General features: G+C 41.5%; 1 protein-coding gene across 4 annotated transcripts in view; it reads right to left on the bottom strand.

Annotated features, from left to right (window-relative positions):
- The window catches only part of ITPR1 (inositol 1,4,5-trisphosphate receptor type 1), a 186,530-nt gene that overhangs the window by 90,929 nt on the left and 77,054 nt on the right, over nucleotides 1-18,547 (bottom strand). For all 4 annotated transcript variants that reach the window (XM_082321383.1, XM_082321382.1, XM_082321385.1 and 1 more), the window contains 15 exons: nucleotides 17,163-17,414; nucleotides 15,593-15,734; nucleotides 14,442-14,595; nucleotides 13,917-14,104; nucleotides 12,253-12,391; nucleotides 10,687-10,745; nucleotides 9,340-9,501; nucleotides 9,071-9,241; nucleotides 8,043-8,108; nucleotides 7,011-7,148; nucleotides 5,309-5,434; nucleotides 4,734-4,934; nucleotides 2,971-3,222; nucleotides 2,298-2,423; nucleotides 1,442-1,570 (listed from right to left, as the gene is read on the bottom strand). In XM_082321383.1, coding sequence (XP_082177509.1) covers nucleotides 1,442-1,570; nucleotides 2,298-2,423; nucleotides 2,971-3,222; nucleotides 4,734-4,934; nucleotides 5,309-5,434; nucleotides 7,011-7,148; nucleotides 8,043-8,108; nucleotides 9,071-9,241; nucleotides 9,340-9,501; nucleotides 10,687-10,745; nucleotides 12,253-12,391; nucleotides 13,917-14,104; nucleotides 14,442-14,595; nucleotides 15,593-15,734; nucleotides 17,163-17,414 — 2,305 coding nt within the window. The remainder of the gene's footprint in view (nucleotides 1-1,441; nucleotides 1,571-2,297; nucleotides 2,424-2,970; nucleotides 3,223-4,733; nucleotides 4,935-5,308; nucleotides 5,435-7,010; nucleotides 7,149-8,042; nucleotides 8,109-9,070; nucleotides 9,242-9,339; nucleotides 9,502-10,686; nucleotides 10,746-12,252; nucleotides 12,392-13,916; nucleotides 14,105-14,441; nucleotides 14,596-15,592; nucleotides 15,735-17,162; nucleotides 17,415-18,547) is intronic.

The raw sequence follows: 18,547 nt of genomic DNA, 5'->3' as shown, positions 1-18,547 counted from the left end.
GTGACTGCCTCCTTGTCTGAATAAGGAGGGCCGTCTAAGCCTATGAAAAGCAGGGCTGTGTTGAATGCTAATGAGTTGACAGATCAGGCTGGCCACTGGCCATCCAGACATGGGTCGAATACATGTCCTGACTCAAAGGGGTCAGACTGTTGACACAAGAGATATAGGTAGTCAGTCAGGGAAAAGCAGGAACATCACTGCTCATATTGAGCAGCAGGCAGTCTCTACCTGATGCACAGTCACGCAGCAGTTTTATGTACACTTCCCTGGAGCACTGCAGTCACCCAGGCAGCACACCACGATCCAAAGGGTTAGCATAAATTCTTTGACAAGGGACTCACACGTCAAATTGCCAGAAGCCCTTTACGGCCACTTTTCGGAACCAGGTGCCTCCTAACCTGCTGCCAATTGCATTCAATTATAAACCTGGAGTTTGCACTGTGAACAACTGCCTTTGGCACAATGAGGTTGCATCAAGTTTCAACAACTACCATACTCAAACTTCTGACGGACCTGCCAGGCACCTGACCACTCCACCCACACTCCTCCCAAAAAATTATTTATGAATATATGAATGATGTTATCTTTGTGCTGCAATACAAATATTAAGGCCATGTCTTGACACTGCTGTTCTGAAGTGGAAATCTGCCTTCTGTCACTTCACAAATATTCCAAGCTTCTCCTCGACATTTCCCCAATTTTTGAGCAAGAAAAAAAAATTACTCAGCTTAATGAAACACTAGAGCTTTTGGAAAAATTTTGTTTTTAAAGGAAAGTAGAATCTTCCTGTAAAAACATACTTTCTTTAAACTATCACCTTTGCACCCTCTGTAATGCAAGACCCTCTCCTCCTGTCTGGAAAGCCTGGCACCAAAGCTTTATCTTCCTTCTTCATGGCACTCTGGAGAACTCCTTGCTGCTGTGCTACTGCTTTACCACTGCTAGACAGCTGGCATGCCAAACTAGTGCTGAGCAAAATTGCTTGTTTGCTCTCCTACACCTGCCCACATCATCTTATTCAGCTGTACTCTGATCTAAGGCCACAAAGAGAACAGGCAGAGCCCTTAGATGCAACTGCAATACAAAACATACAAAAACCCCTTCATATCCCTACTTGCAGCATGATTTTCTCACATGGAACCTGATAATGACACGTAGAAACTCTCTCCAAAAGACCTGTGTGATCTCGGTGGTAGTACAGAGTTGAATCTACTAATGAAGTAATGGGACACTTCAGCCTCCCTAGAAAAATATTTGTACTCTGATCTATAAATCTTTCCACTTCTACAGCAAAAGAAACATCCAGGTCACAAAGAATACATATCTGCTCCCCCATTACAAACACATGGTGTTTTTTAACTGGTAAATAGAACCAAAGTGGAATGGACATAATTGCATTTGCAGCATATTTTCACTTTTCTGTCTCTGTACGTTTTCTTACCTGCAAAGTAGTGCTCTGATCAGAGAATGGGGAACTGAAGAAAGTGGTGACTATACTCATCACTATTTCTGTAACGTACTTCTCCAATATGGAGTCAGCATGCTTTCTGTCGCTGGTGTTGTTACAAGCCTGCAAGACCATTCATTCTTAGGTCAGAAGCTGCTCAACCAAGGTAGATTAGTAAGTGTTACAGACTGGAATTCTTGATTTTGCACTGTTCTAGTCGCAGCAATTCCCTGCCACAATATTTATGACACTTGGATCTCTCGATTTCCAGCACACACAAAAGCAGAAGCCCAACACCGTTACTGTCTTAATGTGTTGGCATACAGCATGTTTAGGAGGGAGGGAAAAAAACAGAGCGCCTTAGAGGAAAGAAAGTAGTAGAGTAGGGAGGACTGAGGTGTAATGCTTTTGTATGGGGAAATACTTGGAATCCCAGGCAAAAAGCCATATGGCCAAACAAATGCCAAGCTTGGAAAAAATTTGTCCTGACCTGCCAAAAATCGTTGACTATTGCTTGGGAAGGAGCTCACTATCCTGGCCAGAATAAGCAAGCCAGGTGGCAGAATAGAAAAAGGCATTAGACAAAAGAGCAGGGTGTGGGGCTTTTCTGAGGTTTGTTGTTTTTATTTTTTTTTTTTTTTAATAAAAGGAAAATATTAATGTGTTCCATGGAATATGACTAATGAAATCCACAGGCATAAGGAAAAGAAGGCACATATAAATGTGAAGGAACACAGTATTCAGGGTACTTATTGCCTTGATGCACTGTTATGTCTTATTCTTACTGCTGTATACTAAATAGGTTCATTTAAGCTTTTTTAATTCAGTTCCTAGATACAGAAATCGTTACCCGACAGATGTCAACCAGGAAGTTCTCAAATAGCTTCCACATATGATTACTGGTGTAAATCTCTTTCATTTCTACTTCTGTGTCCACATAGCAATGATTCAAGAAGTTGATGTATGCAATTTTGACCTAAGAGTAGAGGAAAAAAAATTACCATTAAAAAATAAAAACCTGAATGTTATTATGAATGAATATAATGTCACATTAAAACTCCTATATAAATCACTTGTAATTCTACTTCTTCCTTTTATTTAAGCACTGGTGAAATTTAATGCCATGAATGGCAAGACATCATCCAGTAAAAGACACCAGGATTATTGCAGACAAAACGTCAGCATAATAATCATTTCCAGTTCTGCAGAACCATCTGTTCAAGGTTAGCAGCATACTCCATAAACCTTTCTGTCTCAAGAACCCTATAAAACAACCAAGTACAGCATCACATCCCCATTTTAAAGGCAAGGAAACAAGTATAAAAGGATTTAGCTTAACTATCCAGATTCAGTGGGGTGGCCGATAGCACAACCAGGGAAGGAATCCAGTTTCCCAGCTCACAGCTTACTGTCCACCTGCACCATCATCCTTCCCAGGCCAGACTCAGCAACATCAAACCTCTCTCACCCAAAGCCAGCACATTTGAAATACATAGAGGCCAGTGCCTCCAAACAGCCCTCACCTCAGGTATGCAATCCTCGTGGGTTACTACCCTAACAATGTCATCCAAAGGAAGAAGGGAGTTGCATTTTATTTCTGTGTAGACATTTTTGCCTTCTGTGCACACAGCAAGCAGTTCTACTAAGTGGATGTGGTACATCAGCGGGCTGTTTTCATCCATCCGATCTCTCTCTGATCTCATCATTTGCACCAAAGTCTGGAAGGAGGCTCTGTCATTGTAAAACACTAGGACGTCTTCTCCCGCATTCACCAGCTACCGAGAAAGAAAAATATACCATCAGCTGATCAAAGCCTGCACATCTCCCCGCAGCATCCTCCCCTAATCTGTGGGCTGACTGGTACAGTGCAAATCCCGATTAGCTATTCTTTAGACACTTGAAAGGAGTGCAGCCCACCAAGTCAGCTGGGCATTCCTCTTGTGCTCCCTTCACGGGATAGAGGGCTCGAGCGTGACATTTTCTCTTAAAGAATTTACCACTTCTGAACTGCTGAAGAACTTCAAAGTCAGCCCAACTGACTGCTTAGACAGAAGTTGTGCCAAGAAGCTTGTGACTTTCCATTGTGCTTTTTTATTTCACGTATATTGCCTCAGCTGACTTTTTAATACAGCTAGCTGTAGACATACCATTTTGTTCAGAGAAATGCCCCGGGGGCACGCCGGATGGGAGGACTGCAGGGCTCAGTAATTCCACCCTTCTGAACAAACACCATCAATTTTCCAAGGCTAGTGAGTGACACGTTAAGTTACACACTGAAGATTTCTATCAGCTTCACATTTGAGACCTGGATGGCCACATTTTCAGAGCAGTTCAGACATCTAACTCCAGGAAGGGAAGGAGAACGAGCAAACCAAGACCTGCTCTGGGCTGGGCACTTCTGAGCACGCAGCTGGAGGGATCTGAGGCTCTCCTCCCACAGGGTTTGTGGCAAACAGCTAGATGAAACACAGAAGGCAACCCCCTTTTATCAGCAGCGTCTGACCCCTGTGGAAGCCAACTGCTCAACATATCACAAACTGAACTGTGTTGTTGAGAAGCTCACGAAACCAGTTTTTGAACTGAATGACAGGATATGGAAGACCTTCGATCAATCCAGTAAGACTGACACACAAAAGCCAGAACTTGACAAATCTGATCCTCGGGCTCCCCCTGCTGAGGAGGCCAATAAAAATCCCGTCAGACATGCAAATATGCTGTCAAAGAGATCACATCCAATATCCAACTTAAAGGGATTTATTCACTCTTCTCTCACCTGTCTCTTCTATCCTGACACTCCAATTTCCCAGTTACCTACACATCTAAATTTCTGAAGACCCTCCGACTTTTCTCCGCTCAGCACTTCAACAGCGAATATGTAGGTCTTGGTAATAAAAGAAATTCCATCAAAATACTGTGCTATCATAGTAAAGTTTTCCTTTTGCATTAGTGATCTTGAAATTAAACTATTTCTATTCTACCCAATTTTGCTAGAGAAAGGCACCCTTGCTTCATAAGCCCACCCATACTCTGCTATGTAGAGGCCTGGAAAATAACTCCTAAGTATCATTAATAGCCAACCACTCGTTATACCTATGGGTGAAGAGCTCAGAAAGCTTTCAGTCACAAAAAAGCCTATGCTTTCTGGTAGCTGTATGCTCTTTTTGCATTGTGAGAGCTAACTGTCAGCTTCTTGGCAGTCCCAGAAGCGAGAGGATCAATTTGTCATTTTCACCAAATGGTATGTGAAAACTTCTGTTCAGACCTTGCAAATCTCTGCAGCTCTCACCTCAGCCATTACCATATCTTGGCATTTCTTAATGAATTTTCCTTCCGCCTTGACAATTGTCTGCAGGAACTTTATGTACTGAACATTTCTGCCATGTGTTTCGATACAGTGGACAAAGTGTTGAACAACGCGTTCATTAATCTCACTGCAAAGCTGGAAGTTGTTCATGAAAATGTGCTGCATTGTTACTGCTTCCAGAATCTAATGGAGGGGATGAAAGAAAGAAAGAAATTAGAAAATAAACAAACCACCAAACGCACACAGAGGTCAGGACAAAGCCAACACTCTTGCAGGGTGCAGGACTGAAAAGAACATTTCTGAGGACGTAATCGTTCCACACAACAGCTCATATCTAAGCCTATTTTTCAGTCCACTTCAGCCTCTTGAACTTTTTACACTGAAACGGTCCTAAACAAACAGATCTTGCCCACTTTCAAGACTTTAGAATGAAAACGAAATGTGACCTCTCTAACCAGTCTTACATCAGAGCAGGCCCAGAGGCGATCACCAAGGACACTCCATTCTCTTTTCTAGCTAAAAAAAAAAAAAAAATCATGGCATGAGGTTATTCTTACCCCTGGGTTAAGGAACAGGTTTATGTGCTTGTGCAGCAATGCCTGGTTCTGTTGGTTCCCAGCACAAAAGTTCTGTAAAAATTCGTGTGCAAGCTTCATTATCTCCTGCATCCTCGTGTCTTCAGCCTGTGATTGCATGACAAATAAGATGGGGTTAAAAAGAATCTGAAGGTTCACTTTCAGGTGAGTACTGGATGAGCTGCAGCTCCAGCTCTGCAAGGGAACTGTCACGTCTCTCTCACACTCCAAAGAAAAACAAACCTCCACCCAGTTCACAGACATTAGGGATGAGTTTGGCCTGCTTCACAGTTTTAAAGATCATCAAAAATAAAAGACCATAATAGAAATTACAGTAGTTTATTCTCTAAAATTGCATATTCCATGGCTAAGCTTGCCAGCAACGTGCTTTAATCACTTTTACACTTCTGAACATACCAGTACCTTGGCCAAACCACACATCATCACCCTGGGGCTACAGAGGAAAACTGCCATGTTCCACTGAAATGCATTTCAGCAGCGACAGATAGGTAGTTCATGGCAAAGAAGGGATGGAAAGTTATTGCAACAGCTAAGCCCAATTTATATTTACTGGAATCTGCACACTACTTGCATGCTTCCAAGTACAGTTCAGGAATCAGTGCCTTTCCTCTGACATCAGTGTGGATTACCAGTCCACTGATGGTATAAAATGCAGTTTGGAAAACTAGCGTCTGCTTTTATTTTTAAGGATTTTCATATATTTCCAAGGTGACACACCTTCCACACTGCTTGTCCAATATGTTTTCATATGCACGGGACAGAAAGGTAACAAGAGGTGTTGGAGGGTGTTTTTGCTGCTGATTTTTTAGCAAAATATGAAGCAAGATAGCATGAGACTTAGCTTAACATTAATCAAAGCTACTGTCCAGAATTACTGGTTCTCAGAAACCTGTAAAGTTTGGAACAGAGGACAGCAGAGTAACCAGGAAATTGTGAAGAGCTCCCTCACCTATGCAATGATAAGTACCTGTCATCTGTGACTAATGGGGCAGCCAACACGATGAACTTAGGGTGTGCTTTGTCAGCACAATGCGGTGCTGTGCAAGCTCAAACTGTACAGCAACCCAAACTGGGCTTCAAACTGCACCACTGACATTACATGGCACTCCGATACGGCTAATTATGAACAGCAGACCTCACCTGGAGAGCCAGTTGATATTTATCCATTTTTAAGGGGGAGTTTGGGACTCTACAACTGGGGGGGGGTGGGGTCTGTGTCTGTGTCTTAACTACTGGGCAGACCTGCTGATAAATCTCACGAGGGACCAGGCACCCTCGTTTCTGTTAGTGTTCCCGGGATGGCTGTCATACAGCTACCTCATAGCAAAAACGAGGGTCTTGCTTCTACCAGCACAGCTTAACGTCAAGGCAGCACACACCTCCCATGAAAAGCTGGGAGTTGAGCCTTGGTCTTACTCTGAGCTATGATGGACAAATATATTCAGGAAATAGTGCATAACACTGTATATTTGAAGACTTTAAACAAAGCTTATATAAGCTTCCAATTATTTTTGAAGCATAGGTATTTCATAGACTGTGATGCTAGATAAAATAGCCTCTTTGAATCCAGTATGAAGATGGAAGGTTCAGGAAGATTCAGAGGAGGTATTAAAAGCCTGTCAACATGACATGAAGCAAGGTGACAGCCATACAGAGAGCCAACCTTTTCATAAGGGATCTGCAGCAGCTCCAGCACAACCGCATGAGCTCCCATGTTCCTCAGAAGACGCTGCTGCTGCTTACGGCTTTTCCTGACCGAGGCGCTTTCCTGAACACAGAGCTTGCTGAGCCGCAGCAGGATCTGGAGAAGAGACTTGCTTTAGAGCTGAAATTCTGGGGTTTATTTCAGAACGTGCCAGGTGGCTCCCAGAGAGCAGCAACAGTGAAAAACGCATCTGCATGGACTAGAGCAGCTCTATGCAGCAAAATCAGGTTTCGGAGTCTCGAGGCGAGGAGCTAAGGCCAGGCTAAGGCCTGGTTGCTCCTGCAACATCAGTAGAGGTGCAAAAGACCGAGCTGGAACCGAGCGCCGCTGAGAAACATGGGGGCAGAAGGCAGCAACGGTGCGTGCTGCCCCTCGAGCGGCAGCCACCACCCCCTCACCACCCCTCCGGGGACGCAGCAGCCAGCACAGCCTTGCGCCTCTCGGCACAGGCAAGGGAAGCAGTTTACTGGCCTGGGCACCATCCGTGGCATCTCTGACTAGGGCCGGTCCTGCAGAATTCAGCTGTGTCAAGTGCACCTGGCACTGGGCTCCCCAGTATGGAGCCACAAAAAGACCATTAGCTCACACCACACCAGCGCCAACGCATACTCCTTGTCTGGTATTTTTTAAATTATATTTCAACAGCACGATGGTTTTGAGTGCAAGGTACTTGGGACAGGGCAAATTAAATAGTTTCTCCACTTGCTTACTTCCTTTGTAGCCTTTAACAATAAAAATATTGTGTTACCATTGAAACAGCAGCAAAATGTCGCGTTTCTCACTAATCCATTCTTAAGGAAAGAATACACATGTCGTGCTTATTATATTCCTGGCTTCTCATTCAAGTTGGGCTTTGTTATTACTCAGCAAATAGTTTCCACAATGGAAGAGTGACTCAGACTTTCCTGGGTATCTTCCTCTGACTGCAGCTCTCCAGAGCTGTGTTACTCATTTACACTTCCATTTAACTATCAAGAAGCAAAGTTTTACCTCTTTTACTACACGGTAGTTGTAGCTGCTAGTACTTTCAGGCTTTTGGGACTTGCTGTGACCTTCCTGAGGATAAAATTGGACAATTTATTAGTAGCTTATACTATTGTCTTCATGAAGGCTAAAATTACCCTTCTAGGATAGTGCCTGCTCTCTTCCGGGAAAGGAGTGTCATCCTTCAGTTTTCTGACAGTCTCAGAAAAATACATATAATTATCCTGTCAAGTCACATTGACCTCTATAACATAAAATAAGATGGGGCTGGGAGACAGCAACCTCCTGTCCTTTCCTTTGCTTGTCACGTTCTGTCTGTAATCAATTCTCCCCCCAAAAAACTTCTTACTTTCTCTCCATCTCTACTACTATTAAACTGTCATTGCACAAATATCAAGAGAGGCCTCACAGTACTACGCACAAGGAAAGTAACAAGTAAATTACTTTTATTTACTTCCAACAATAAAATGTTCATAACCCAGGGACTATTTTGAATTCCCTCACCCAGTCTTCTCTATTTGATTGCAAATTATGTAGAGGCAAAAGGTGTTCAATTAGTTCTAAGCCAGATGTGCATGCCTAGAAAGTCCTGTGTTATCAGGTACAGATAAAGCAGTGTTCTCTTCTATCATTTAATCACAGTGCCATGATTCAAAATGCATCACCTGAACAGTTCACAGCTCTGCCCTTATATTATTTGAAGTACTTTTGACCATATAAAACACATGCAATCTGTCATTGCTGAAAGGACGCAACTCACGAGCCAGAGCAAACCCAAACCAACTGCTCTGTTAGAGCCTAAAGATGACACTTCAGGGGCTGCTAATCCTGAGCAGTTTCCACTTTAGACTAACTGGCATCAACTAGCTTGAGTTGTCCTCTTATTCTTGCCTTAATCTAAAAGCAATACAGATAGCCTCACCGGGCTATGCAATGTGCTGGAAAGTTTGGGGTTTTTTTTGTCACATTTCTGGAAACAGTTACATTTTCATAAAACATTAACACATGAATTTGTGCAAATATAACCTAGTTACCTCTTTTTTCTTGTGTTCATTTTCACCTTGCACTCCATCCATAGCCTCATCAGGACCTTGGCCTTTGTACACCCAAAGCTCTGATTTTTCCACAATAGACCTCAGCTGGTCCAAATCTTGTTTTATCTGCTTGTAGTTGTCAACATCTTGGCTGGTAACAAGCAGTTGAACCTTACATGAATGCAATCCATTAGTTGCGCAAAAAGATTGTTTTTAGCTGCAATATATACATTCAGATGAGGAATAACGCTCTTAATAAACACACATACCTGCTTAAAAGCTTGAAGGACTTCTTGTCTCTGACTAAAGTGCCGGAAGAGTAGCTGAAGTGCTCCAGACACCAGAGGAGGATAATCATGCATTGTTAAATGCAACAGAACTCTGAGAAAAGTTCTGCCACCATGATCATCCAAATCCAGTGGTGTATTCTCCTCACTGAAAATAGAGTGTAGGAGTTAACTAGCATATTAGACTGAATGTCCCAGCAGATTCTTAAGTCCAGCCAGCGGTGGCAGAAAACCTTTTTCTTACTTTTAATTAAGGGGGAAATTTATCAAATCACATGCTATCTTAAGACACACAGGGGGTTTTGGTGTACTGCTTAATAGGGAGGCTATTACAGAATCTCATTAATCATGGTTCACTCAGCTTACATTATCCAACTTACATTTTTGGGGGTCAAACTATGCCAAAATATTTGTTCCTATGTCAGCCTCACCCTCTTGCTCAAATAGTTCTTGCCCATTCCTGGTACTAACCTTTCTCGCTATTTCTGAAATAAAACCCTTCCTCAGTATCCAGGTTGCAATGCTAATTACGTCAAGCACTTGAAATTCTCCTCTTCCCTCTCTTTCCCCTGCACCCCTTTTTTGCGCATGAGAAACTCATGTTGTCTTTTTTTTTTTTTTCCTGTCAGTGCCCCCGAATCTTTTTCCGTATTTGGCTTCCAACTGAGTCTGCACACTTACATTAAAAATTCTGGTTATTAATTCTGTAAGTTAATCTCTCTCTCTCCCCTTCTGCCTTCGTTTAAGAAATCAGTTATCTTAGGTTTACAGAAAACAACTGCAGCTCTGAGCAGCTTAAGGACGAGCTCAAGTACTTGGAGTCTGTCACTGACTTGCTGTCCTATGATTTAAGAAAGGATATAAGCCACTCCGGAAGGAAGGCAGGTATGGAAAGTACCGCTTGCTTTGTTCTGTCATGCATGTGCAGCTTAATGCTGCGTTATACAAAAAAAGGATGGCTAAATATATCTATCTCAGTAGAAGTCCCAATCCTTGCCTACACAAACTTTTCCACCGAAGATTTTACTGCAGCATTAAGCTTAGGTGCCCTAATCCTCCAACCTGGCTTTCACCCACACAAGTGAAGCCCTCACATGAAGATCTTTCTGGCTGAAGGACCCCTATCCCTTATTTGTGGCTTTTAATCCAAATGGACACCACTTTGAGCTGTATCAAAGGCATTTCAGGAAAATGAAGCCTAGGTAACTGTGGCAGCTGTTTCCAGTTACCACCTCCCTTTCAACTGCAATCCCCACTCCTTGGGAGCCCTGAGGGCTGCAGCCTGGGAACCCCTGAGCTATCCCTTGATTAGCACTAGTGAAGAGATACTTTCCTTCCGCCAAATATCCCCTCGGCTTGTTCTTCAATATGTTCAAAGTCTAGGGCTCCTGAGAAAATAAAGAGACAAATATGTTATGTCACAGTTGCACCAAAGATGGTTTTGCAGCCTAAAAACATTTTAAACGGCAAGTGGTGATGTAGGTGTAAGCAAGAGGGTCATAATAAGCTGAAAGGAACACTGAGAGATTACTGAAGCAGCCTGCTAAGATAACATAAGACAATAAATTAACCTGTTCTCAGCTCGCAAATTAAACTGCATTATAATTTCAGCAACATCCAGACTTATTCCTCTCTTGCCTACTTTTAGATTGCACCAGCATCATTCCAGGACAAATGGGACCTGGTGTCATTCAGAGGGGCCATCCACAAGAAACACCAAATTTCAGCCTTGAGAAGTTCTAAGTAATAAATTCAGCAATGACAGAAATAACCCTGTGGCTCAATAGACAAAAAGGTCTTTGCATTTTTCAGTATAAGGTAATATATTATCATATGGGCAATGACCAATATTCTGAAATAAAAAAATAAAAATGGTAAAACAGACCTGGAGCTCTCAATATTTCACAAATATTTGCAAAGGGGAACAGAAAGAGAGCACAGGGATTTTATATCCTTGCAAAAATGTTTACCTCCTTTCTTCCAAAGTTCAGCTCGCAGAATGAGCTCTCGCTCTCTCCGCCAGCCCAGTTTTGAAGGCCCTGGCACCCCAGGGGGCTGCCGGACAGGCAGCCCCAGAAAAAAGTAAACACATCCCCTTTGAAGTGAGATCAAAAGAAATAGTCTCCTCTCTTTGAAGACTTCACATCTAAACCACATTTTCCTTATCTTTCTCCTTTGCATCTAGAGATACAGTCCCCAAACTGAGGAAGAAAACCTGTTTGATATCTAATAAGCTGCACTTTTAAAGTCCAGTTATTCCTACATGGTACAAGTCCTAGCTACAGGACACTTTTTGCCCTGGAAAGCAATACAGCAGTTGACAACACCCCGTCTCCCCAGTCCACTAACTATCCAGCTTTCAATTAAGAACAACACTGGCCACGACAAGCTCCTCAACAGCTTACTTTCACACCCTCGTCTAGCAGCACTGAGATACAGACACCTCCAGATATCTTGCCTTCCTACAGTACCTTTGGAAAAGAGAAATTTGGGTGGGTAGAAGCACCAGGCCAGGGCGAAGGGATGGAGGAAATCAGATTACTTTGGAGACCCTTTTCCGTCACCCAGAAACGTTAATAGAAAAGATTTAATTTGAGGTTGATGACAGATCACACACAATAGTGTTTATTTTGTGTTTTCTTTAAAGGATGCATCTCAGGCTCTTGGTCACACTTTGGAAACAACTAGGAGGGAGTACAAATACATCCTGGGTTTTGTTTGGGGTATATGGAAAGGATCCCTACTCTGTTATTCCCGCTGCTAGCAGGGTACTCTGCTTCAGTGGGACCATTCATATGCCAAAGCAAGAACCTGAATCAATTATCCAATTAGCACCTCTAAGATTAGAGAGTCTTTCCTAACCCACACAAACTCCTCCTTTGCAAAATAACTAACCTGGTACATTAGCTGGCATTTCTTGATTACTGCTTCCAGTGGGTGATTCAGACATCTGGGCATTACTTTCATCAAATTCGTGTTTGAATATACAAAGTAGGCAGGAGATTCTGTAGTCCAATCTCACATTCAAAATAAACTGATGATACAGAAGTAGTAAAAATGTTGAAATAACTTGCCTATTTCCAGCACACGTACAATTTACACATAATGTAGTGCTACCAACATGCAAGATCAACATAGTAAAGATACAGATTTAACTTGGAGAAGAGGTATGCAAATGTTTTCTTAAAAATCCCCAGAATTCAGTAATTTTTTTCAGTGATTTCAACGAGCGTATGATACACACACAGTAATAAATACTTATGAGTAAAAGGTTTTGGCAGTTTTGATCCCTCGTTACTGCCCGATGCAGGCATCCTCACCCGGCCCCCCAGGAAAGGAAAGCACCGTTTCTATCTCTGTTCTGACAGCAGCAGGAATCTGACAGACCAGCGCTGTGTCCTCCTCGTGCCAACTCCCAGGGCGCTGTGGCAGAGGAAGCTGAACACGAGCTGCCAAGAGCCAGGCTGCTGCCGCAAGTGCAGCATCGCAGCCCGCTGCTGCCATACAACAGCTTTAGGTGGGCTGTATTAGCTAGTGCCAGTGAAACCTCCAGTGTAGCAGAGACCACCTTCTCGGTGGTCTTCCTCCCTCTTGAGGAAAGTAGTACAATGCAAAGAACACTTGCAGTTCTCTCAGATTTATGGGAAAATGCTTAATGCTAGTTTTAATAACCCACGGTAACAGGGGGAATACTGGCACACTAAAATATCCCATTGCACATGCCAGGCCATAAGAGAAGTTCTGGCTTTAACTAAAATTAGCAATGGTAAAAGGAAGTTAATCAAGCCTCCCCTACGTGCTGCATCTGCTGCTGAGGGGAAGGGCATAACCTCAAACCCAGCTATGTGCGAAACCTCCCACGGGGGCACAGGGAAGGTACACCATGGCTTTCCCGCTGCTTCGCATACTTTCGCCCACGAGGCTTTTGCAGCATTCTGGCCTCTGTGAACTTGCGCATGAAGTTACTGAACAGAAAAGGGACTCCTACACCGAGGGAGGGAAGACTGATTTCAGTGCAGTAATTCCGTGGCAACATCTAGATCAAGACAGTGCCGTGGAAAAGGGAAAAAACTTCTCTTTGTGTCCCAAAGACTTCGGAATGAACAAGTGAGAAAAGCCAGAGATGGAAGAGACAGCAAGGCTGGCAAATGTGCATGCATAAAAAACATTTCAGGCTGATGGCTGTATGAGGAGAAGTCTCAAGTATCTCCCCCTTCCTTGAGGCACTTAACAAGACAGCCCTGTACATTCAGGGAAATTACTGAGACAGTAAGGTGGCAAATGAGCTCTCCACTTCAGCAAGTCAGGTATTTACAAATCACTGTTAAATATGCAGATGTCTATAGCAAACTCATTTCTATTAAACTGTTTCAGTAATGGCATAATATTGTCATATGCAAGTTGAGTGCTGCAAGCCCGAGAGAGTCACTGTTGTAATACTTTACCAGTTTAAAAGAGGCACATACAAGGCAGGAGTGAATTAAAAGGCAGCATAGCACTATATTAATGCTTAGATTAAAGACAGCACAGGATGCTGCATTAATTTGCATTGCTAGTACCTGAAGTATTTCAATGATCTTCAGCTTTGTGTCCATTACCAGGATGTCCTCTTTCTCTGGTTCACTCTGCTTGACGTTACCCTCAGGAGCAGCAGCAAGCGGAGTCATGGGCAAGAACCCGCCGCCTCTGAGCACCACCTGGGTCATCAGCTCACCGACTCCGTGGATTGATCTCATCACATTGCTCCCTTCAGAGAGGTAGTTAAACAGGTAAGGTTATGATCGTGTAATGGGACTGCATTAACAGGGCAAGGACCCTCCACATCCTATGAAGAGAAATTGTCTCAACATTAAACGAGGCCAGATGGACACCTAAATCCCTGGAACAGATGGAAGTCAACAGAAGCAGTGCAGTACGTTCAGAACTCCCCTGCCCTCTCCCTCTTTCATTGTAGGCATTACTCAGCTGTACAGCCAAGCCATAGACAGAAAGGAGTAGAAGATTTCAAATCCACATTGACATTTTGAGATGAACTAGAAACTATCAAAGAATGATCCGTTCTGTCAGTCATTTTTCAGCCTTACCTTTACTTTCCTCGCCTTTTGCCATCTTGGTAATAGGGAAGATGGTAGTGATGTGCACACAGTCTAATATAGCAAGGAGGATTTTGGTTAGTCTGAGGAGGTCACAGAAGTTGTAGAAACCAAAATATATCAGATTTCTGGCTAAGTTAACAACCTACCAAAATAATAATAAAAAGCCTGATTAATACTAAACATTTTGCTATCACAATCAAGTTGTCTTAACACAGTGAAAAGATCAAGAACCTGGCTGTGAGTCATATTCTTATCATAATACCTCATAATTCCATAAGACTGTATAGTTGTGCATTTTATCATAGCGTTTTCTACTTGCCTACAAATACTGCAATGCCTGCAGTAGCAGTCTGTACCTGCAATTGATATTCTATAGCTACATAATCATACTGTGGTTGTCTCATTACAGAAAAGGTAAGACTAGAGAAAATGTACAAATGCTTTTTATGGTTTTGTCTTACCAGAAAAAAAAAAAAAAGCACACATCTAAAGCTTACTGCTACCAAATTATAAAGTTTCCCCACAAGTCCTCCACATGCACCGCTTCAAGATTCACATGTAAGAATTTCATATATAGCGCACATACTTAACGTAGCCCCATTATCTGAAGTATAGTCCCTCAAATACTTTTTTTTTTTTCCTTAAAAAGAAATATCACCTCTATTCTTAAATTAATAGTTATTCAGGGAATACTATTGCATGGATTTGCTACATTTTATTTGCACAGACTATTTTAATAGGTCAGTAAGTCACAGTGCACTGTATTGTTCTCTTCCTGAGACCACTGTAAGCTCTAGAGACTATCTGTGCATGCAGACATAGTGTTTAGTTTTCGACAATATTTATTCCAGTAAAGCTTGACTTTGCAATAACACTGAGAGTACAAAAAGTAAACAGGGCTGCTGCAATTCTAAGATGTAAGCTCACATTCATTAGCTGTATTTCAAGAACTATCATTGCAAACTGTCACAAACTTCAGCAGAGCTGCTTGCACAAGGAGAAAGGACTACACTGGAAAGTAGGAGCCTGCTGAGGCTTGGCACTCACTAATTACTTGCTAATCTACCTGGTATTGAAAAAAGTACCAACATTCCACAAAAAAAAAAAAAAAAAAGATGAAATCAGAACTGGATAACTACCTCAAAAGTGAGCTTATTTTTCTCTTTATCAGAGAAAGGGAACCTCTGACACACCACATCTCTTAAATATTCCTCTACAAATTCCATTGTTTGTGCAAATCTCTCCTTAATTTCATCTTTGGAAGTTCCACTGCTATCATAGCTGAAGAGGGAAAAAAACAAAACAAAACAAAAAACAAAACAAAACACAAAACTTAGCATGCAAATACACAGGGCTCTCTTCCCCCGATACAATTTTTCATTGGTTTGTCAAAATCTAACAAAAGTTAAAAGCTGTTAAATAATTTATCCAAACGAGGGAGTCAGGAATATGACACCATAATTTCCTGGCTTTTGCTGTTTTATCCCATATGCTCATTTTGCACTATTTAAAAATGTCTGAGGAAAACAAAAAAGAGAATTTCGTCCCAATAAATAAAAAACCCAAACCCTTATTATTTTAGTGGAAACAATGACAAGCTATGTACAGCACTAAGGCAAACTGATGTGGCCAAGAGATGCTGACTGTGGATGCTATTTTCCTCTAAATAAAAACAATATATACGCAAAGCAGACATTAATTTTCCTTAATACAAATTCTAGGTTTGTATCTCAGCATGTGCAGAGAGCATTCGAAAAAGACAATCCCCACCACCTTCCACTAACTACTTTTGTTTTCCTGTTTGACCACGTATCACTGTTTAGTCTTTGCCAGAGCTGAAGACATTTGTTTTTCTATTTTGGCATTTAAAGTTGAATATGATCTACCGCATCTCTCTTAGCAAACAAAACCAGGCTAGCAAGGAGGGAAGGGAGGGAAAAAGAAGAAACCACTGAACACCGGTACTAATACTGACAAGACTCAAATTCCTAACATTTAAGACTGATTTTAAATGTTCATTTTCTCCAACCAAAAAATTGAGTTCTGAACTGCTGAAGTACTACAAATTTTAAATTATTTGTACTATAAAGAGTTAATACAAGTCTATGGTCAAAAAATCATGTCTTCAGCCTAGCTGTGGTTTTGTATAGGTTTTTCCCCACTGTATCAGAGTATTTTCCATTGGAGGTTAAGGAGCATGACTGCCTCTCCAGCACATTACTTGTTTCAGCATCTTCCCCCTTGTGCGAGCTACCCTATGGACAATCTGCCCTGAAGAGTCTATACTCCGATCAAATAAGGCAGGAGGAAAAATGAAATAGTCTTCCCTTGCTTTCCCTCCCCAGGGCTAGGTCACTTGTCACATCACCCAAATCAGAGAGAGACATAACTGTGATCACTGCGTGTTTTGGAGACAAGCCCCTGCTGCCTCATAGCTTACACCACGCACACACAGGAAGGTTATTTTGTTCTCAGGAAAGTTCTGAGACTAATAAAACAATAATCCCAGCGAACATTACAGGCAAATGAAACTACAGGGTCTGAATAAGAGAACTAGTGAGAATATATTACAGAATTTTTTTATTATTATTTTTTATTTTTAAACAGAAATAGTATAAATAACACATGAGCTGAGGATTGATCTGTTTTTGCTTTAAAAATCAAGAGTGATCTAATTTCCTTTCCCACACCATTCCAGCAAGTACTTACTCATCAATAGCAATTTCAGAAGGTATTTCAGACCACAGACGAGCATACTTCACTGGCGTTACTTGTTCTTGGGGGTCACGATCAACATGCATATGAAGCATTAGCCGGCAGAAAGATGCTCTCAGATCATATGGCAAGTTTTCATCAGACATGCAACGGAGAATGAGGTCCACATCCAGCTGGCCAGATATTTCATTTATGGCTAAGTACTGTCGATCAAGGCACATTCTAGCAAAGAGGTTTAGTTGATATCTTCAGAGGGGGAAAAAAAAAAAAAAAAAGATAAACAAACAGCTTACACTTTAATTTCCAGAAATTTCCACTGGGTATAGTACCAATATGCCCTTATATTTATCAACAGAATGAATCTTATATTTTCCAGTAATATAGCTATAATTATTATGGAAAGAATAAAGTACTTATCAAACACTAGTAAAAGGTAACATAGTGGAAAAATAGAATAAAAGGAGTCGTATTTTCCTGAGAGTTACATAGAATTAAGTAATGCTGTTTATGAAAGCTACAGAAGAATCCAAAGAATGCTTAAGGCAACTCAGCCTAAATACTGTGGAAGACCAAACACTTCTTACTGATGCTGAAGCCACAGTTGTTCACTGAGGCAACAATGTAGATAGACTACACAATCATTAAAAATCAGGTACCCGATTAAACAACTACTGAACTCTGCTCCCTTCAGCAAAAGAATTGGTAGAGAAAAACTAAACTTAATTCTTAAGCTTTTCAGTCCATAAACTAAAAGTAAGCAACTGGCATTTAACGTATGCACATTCAACAGACTGATAATTAGCCTTTAGTCATGAAGCACATGTCCAACATTCACGAGTATTCATACAGGCTTGTGTTGAATAGTGTCAACTGTGAGGTTTCCTAAAGAAATGAACATTTAATTGAAAGCAGACTCCTTTTCACACTCAGCACTCCTCATGGGAATTTGACCAAACCGTATCCTAAACTCTTGTTTTAAGCATGTTAACGAATCTATAACATAGACTAAAAATAATTAACACTATCAATTCTACTTAAAAACAAGTGCAAGAAAATCTATTTTGAAAGCAGATACAATTTTTAAAAATATATACAAGAGGTCTCCTTTTGAGCACAGCCCTCCAATAGGCTCAAACAAAAACATGTATTAGGAAGTCTACTGTGAGAACCATTTCAATGGAAGAGATAATACAAAATAAGATAGCTATTAAAAATAAAGCATCTAGTTGTACTTTCTGCATCACCACAATTGAGTCCGTCAAAATACTCTCAGAATTTTATAACCCAGACACAGGAATTTTGTCTGGGTTGAAACCTGATCTTACACTATGCCAAGAACTTGGTGTCTTGTCAAGTCATCTGGAAACATCGCTTCATGT

Source organism: Platalea leucorodia (genome assembly GCF_965183815.1).
Source record: "Platalea leucorodia genome assembly, chromosome: 9".
Lineage (NCBI taxonomy): Eukaryota > Metazoa > Chordata > Aves > Pelecaniformes > Threskiornithidae > Platalea > Platalea leucorodia.
This window is presented reverse-complemented; position numbering and strand designations above follow the sequence as displayed.